At 35.9% G+C, this 5,853-nt stretch overlaps 1 protein-coding gene across 1 annotated transcript in view; it reads left to right on the top strand.

Annotated features, from left to right (window-relative positions):
* The window catches only part of PARD3B (par-3 family cell polarity regulator beta), a 1,250,195-nt gene that overhangs the window by 646,496 nt on the left and 597,846 nt on the right, over positions 1–5,853 (top strand). Inside the window, exon 5 of the mRNA XM_006142461.3 lies at positions 4,709–4,797. Coding sequence (XP_006142523.1) covers positions 4,709–4,797 — 89 coding nt within the window. The remainder of the gene's footprint in view (positions 1–4,708; positions 4,798–5,853) is intronic.

Raw genomic sequence — 5,853 nt, 5'->3', positions numbered from 1 at the left:
TTGTTAAGGTGCCCATACTTTCCAGATTGTCCTATAGATTCAGTGTGATTCTTATAAAAAATCCAGCTTGATTTTTTTCAGAAACTAACAAATTGATTCTAAAACTAATATGGAAATGACCCAGAAAAGCCAAAACAATCTTGAAAAAGAAGAATAAATTTGGAAGACTCACACATCCTGACTTAGCACAAGTCTGTAATAATCAAGATGTACAGTATGGACATAAGTAGAAATATATAGATCAATAGAATAGAATTGAGAGTCCAGAAGTAAAGCATTAAATTTTTGGTCAATTGATATTTTATAAAAGTCTCAATATAATTCAATGGGGGAAAGAATAGTCTTTGCAACAAATCATGTTTGTATAGCAAGTTATCCACATGCAAAAAATGAATCTGGACCCCTACCTCATACAGAAATTAATTCAAATAATAGGCCTAAATGTAAGAGCTAACACTATTAAACTTTTAGAAGAAAACATGTGATTAAATCTTAGTAACCCTTTACTAGGTGATGTTTTTTGGATACAGTACCAAATCATGAGCAATAATAGAAAAAAAAATAAATTGGACTTTATTAAAAGTAAAATCTTTTGTATTTTAAAAGATATCTCATGAGAATGAAAAGACACGCCACAGAAGAAAAAAAATACTTAAAAATTATGTATCTGTTGAAAATGTTTATAGAGAATACTTAAAGATCTTTTACAAGTCGATAATAAAAAGACAAAAAACTAGATGTCTCTCCAAAGAATATATACAAATGTCCAGTAATCACATGTAAAGAAGCTTAATCATTAGTCATTACAGAAAATGCAAAAACTATAATGAAATACTATTTCATGCCTACTACGATGGCTGAAATTAAGAAAAAGAAAAGTCTTGACAATGATATGAAGAAATTGGAACACTCATATATTGCTGATGGGAATGCTAAATTATGCAGACACTTTGGAAGTCGTGTAGCAGTTTCTCAAATGCTAAACATGCAGTTACCATATGACCAACAGTTTCACTCCTTGGTATGTACCCAGAAGAATTAAAAACATATGTTCACACAAAAACTTGTACACATATGTTCATAGCAACATTATTCATATTAGGCACAACTAGAAATGATTCAAATGCTCACCAGTTGATGAAACCAAATGTGGTACACCCATAAAATGGAATATTATTTGGTCATAAAATGGAATGACGTGTGCTGCAGCATGAATGAGCCTTAAACACATTGTAAATGAAAGAGGCCACATGTCTTATGATTCTGTTTATAGTAAATGTTCAAAACAGGAAAAATCTTGGGAACCAGCAGTTAGCGTAATGGCTATGTCACTGGACTCCCACGTAGTCGATCGTGGTTCGCGTCCTGGACCCGGTGGCTTAAAACTCACGCCGGGCGCATGTGCGTGTGTGCCCAAGATCCCGAGAGGAGAATGGAGGAGAAGGGATTGCGGCGTGACCATCCCCCCTGGGGGGTGATTTCTCGCTTTCTGTCTCTATGTCTCTCTCTGTCTGTCTGGCGAGCTCACACGCCCTATAGCAAAAATCTCTCCAAAAAAAAAAACAGGAAAAATCTTTAAAAACAAAAATGTACCCATAGTTGTCAGGGACTGTTGGGGAAAGGTAGAATGGGAGTGACTACTAATGAGTATGGGATTTGGGGAGAGAATGATAAACAAAATTCTAAGCTTAGATAACAATGTAACATTCAATGAATATAATGAAAACGGCTGAATATACTCTTTCAACGGGCAGATATTATATTAATTATATTTTAATAAAGATACAGTAATAAAAAAAAAGGTGTCGAAGTCCCAACCAACCCTTCAGGTGGGTGTAGCTGCAGCTCCACAGACATTGTCACTGCAGCCACATGAGAGGTTTCACCCAGAAGTGCCAAACCAACCCAATTCTACATCTTTGACTCATAGCAACTATTGGAGATGATACATGCTTTTATTTTTTCTTTCCTTTTCTTTTCTGTTTTCTCTTTCTTTTCTTTCCTTCTTTTTCTTTTCTTTTCTTTTTTTTTTTTTTTTGCTATAGAGCTTGCATACTCACCAGAGAAAGACAGAGAGGGAGCATGAAAAATCAACCCCAGTAGGGGATGGCCACACGGCGATCTCTTTTCCTCTGGATTTTGGACATGCATGCTCACAAGTCCAGCATGTTTTTCTTCTTTCTTTTGCTCTTTTTTCCTTTTTATAGAATACTTTTATTTTAATCTCTTACCTCCCCCCAACCCAATTCCACAAGTCAATAAGAGCTAAAGGAATTATGTGAGAACTAGGAAGATACAGTCTTCGCTCTGTATCCATGAGTTTCACATCCACCAATTCAAGCAACTGTATATTAAAGACATTTGAAAAAATAAAATACAACAAATAATAAAAACAAAAGTACATCAACTATTTACATGGTATTTACATTGTATTAAGTATAATAATAAGTATTTAAGTATTCTAGAGGTGATTTAAAGTATATAGGAGTATGTATATAGATTACATGCAAATACTATGCCATTTTATTTATTTATACACACACGAATATGTGTGTGTATGTGTATATATATACATATATATATATAATATGTGTGTATATATATACATATATATTTTAGAGAAATTTTTGCTATAGGGTGCATATGCTCACCAGAGAGATAGAGACAGACAGAAAGTGAGAAGTCACCCCCCAGGGAGGATGGTCACACAGCAACCCTTCTCCTCCACTCTCCTCTTGGGATTTTGGGCATGCATGCACATGCACCCAGCATGAGTTTTATAAGCTGCTGGGTCTAGACTAGAACTGTGGTTGACTATGTGGGAGTCCATTACACCATCTGATCCCAATACTATGCCATTTTATAAAATGAGCTTCAGCATTCATTAGTTATGTTATCCACAGGAACAAGGGGGACCCTAAAACCAATTCACCATAGGTACCAAAGGGTGGCTGTACTTCTTTAAAATTATGTGTGTGTATGTGTGTGTGTGTGTGTGTTAAAAGAAAAATACCACATACCTCACAGTGAAAGTCTAAACACAGTTATCCTGGTGTGTTTTTTCAAGCCACCAGGTCCATTCTCAAAAGGCACAGTCAGCCATGTGGGATTCAGCACCTTGACCACTGTGCCACCTGCTGGCCCAAATGCTTTATTTACAATCTATTTATTATACAGCATTGGGAAACTAATAATATGATTTGTGTGTTATGTGCTTAATACATACAGAAATAGACAAAAGTTGACACCTATGTAAGTGACATGGACAAGAAAAGTTAATGACCTTAGTAAAATGAGGTTATCAAATATCCCGACATAAATGATAGTCACAGATTTAAGTATTTTGTTAAATTTATATAACTATTTTTGTAATCTGCCCAATCTTGTATCTTTTCATCTGTAAGCATATTTAACGACCTTCAGAATATAAATGTTTAAAAACTTTTAAAGACATTTACCTTTTAATACTTGGTAACTTAAACCTTGAATTATTTTTAGATTTATTGGTTTTCTTTCATTTATTCATGGAGAGGAGGAAAATGATTTAAAAGAAAAATCGAGGCCCAAATCTTTCACAAAACCACCCCCACCCCACGTGAAATGCTGTGCTTAGTCTAGAAGTGAAAAGCATTAAAAAAAAAAAAAAAAAAAAAAACCCTCAGTCCACTACAGCAAGGTGCTTCAATTGTGGCTCATTGTCCTGTTTTCCTTACGATAATAACTTAATTCTCTTATGTTCAACCTCTTACATTCACTTATTGGCATACTTTTTTGCTGGAATTCTTCCTTGAAGCCATGAATGCTACATTTATAGGTGTGGTTTTTGATAGCTAGTCTTTCTCCTTGCGATTTTTGCTTCAATGAACCCAAAGTCCATGACTAACACTGCTGGTGACTTTGCTTCTGAAGACTGGGGTGGCCACAGAATTACTCTACTACAGCTTAGCTCCAGGACCTTATGGAGAATTAATGTCTTCTATAAAGAAGAGTCAACATCAGTCATGCTTTCTATAATCAATCTCTTCCCTGCTTGTTCTGGATGATAGCCAACTGAACTTTGTCACTGCCCTAGAGTGCATGACCTCTCTGACCCTCTTATTTTTCTGTTATGGACGTGTGTTTACTATTTTCAAAATCAAATGGTCAATTTTCAGTTCTTTCTGTGGATCATTCTCAGAATCAAAATCTTGTGATGAGGTTAATAACTCTAAGGTTTTATCTTCTTGCAGTGTTCCTGCCACGCTTTTCACAGAAGTGACTTCACCATACAACAGTTTTTTCATGGATTCTCCTTCGCTTAAATTATAGTGTCATGGGGAGGTGCAAACAACTACAGTACATTAAAGCTAATATATTACCACCAGTCACTGGAACCTTCCCTTTGGTACTCTTTTTCCTAGCTGGTTTAAAACATTCAGTCCCAAGAGCCTGTGGTTGAGTAACAGGAAGTTCCATGATGTATTCCAAAGCTCTTCACATAGTACCTTGTGTAAACGGCCCATTTGAGTAGTTCAGAAACCTAATGGAAGAGAAAAAAACACTGACAACACTGAAAAGATTAACACCTGTTTCCAGTTTTCAAAGAAATTGAAGCATGCTATAGATATCCAGAGTAAAACCATTTACTCCCCCATGTTGGAACACTTTATTCAGATTTTCAGTTCTATATGCATAACATCTGCATGCTTATGGGTGTGTTTCATTACAGGATTCCACACACAACTTGGAAGACAGAGAAGTTATGAATGGTGTACAGACGGAACTACTCACATCGCCAAAAACTAAGGATGGATTGAGGTATTCCCTTTTTGCAACTAAGAATATTTTATTTATTTGAATTTGGTACTTGTTTCTTTAATGATTCGTAATTGTTCTTATTTTACAGGAAGTATCTTTTTTTTGCACTAAGATAAACTCATATTTTAATTCCATTTCTCTATGAACCTTTTGAAGTACTTTATACAGAAATGATCCTCAATCCTTTGAGTATTCTTCTGCAACAGGATTTCTTAATTACTTTTTCTTCTTTTTCAATAACAGTTTAGAGTGAACATTACAAAGTGTATTGTGATTGTGTGTTTAAATTTAACTCTAGCATTTTGAGTTCTCTTTTGCATTGTGTTTTTTTTTCTTTGAAAGAGAGAGAGAGATTTTTGGTATAGGGTGCATGTGCTCACCAGAGAGCAAGAGACAGAGATACAGAAAACAAGAAATCACACCTCAGGGGAGATGGTGCCACAATCCCTTCTCTGTTCCCCTCTTGGGATTTCGGGCATGCACTCACACACATCCAGCATGAGTTTCAAACCTTGGGTTCCAGGACCCACATCATGGTTGTGGCCAGCCATGTGGGAGTCCAGCAATGTAACTATTATGCCATCTGCTGGTCCCTTGATTGTGTTTTAACAGTTTTACAGTATCTTACTTGAAGTATTGGGTTGTCAGGAAAGTCATGACCTATTTTTGCATAGAAAAACAGAAAAATAGGTCATGACTTTTTCAACAACCTGACATACACTATGAATCCAGGTCATCCACTAGGATTTCTTTTTTTAATTTTTTACCATAAATCACACATGCTCTCCAGAGAGAGAAAGAAATCACTCCCCTGAGGATATGGCCATACCATAGTCCCTTCTCCTCCATTCTCCTTCCGAGACTTTGGGCACATGTGCATACTCACCCTGTGTGATTCTCAATCCTCCCAGGTCCAGGATCAACAAGTGGTTGGCCACATGGGAATTCAGTGCCTTGATACCATACCACCTACTGGCCCTAGATTTTTTTTTTTTTAATGAAAGTAATACATTAATTGAAGTCACTTGCTACCATATTTACCAGAACTTCTCTCTC

The sequence above is a fragment of the Tupaia chinensis genome, unplaced genomic scaffold, assembly GCF_000334495.1.
Source record: "Tupaia chinensis unplaced genomic scaffold, TupChi_1.0 Scaffold000076_1, whole genome shotgun sequence".
NCBI classification, from domain to species: Eukaryota; Metazoa; Chordata; class Mammalia; order Scandentia; family Tupaiidae; genus Tupaia; species Tupaia belangeri.
The sequence above is the reverse complement of the archived record's forward strand: the minus strand, read 5'-3'. Positions and strand labels throughout refer to the sequence as shown.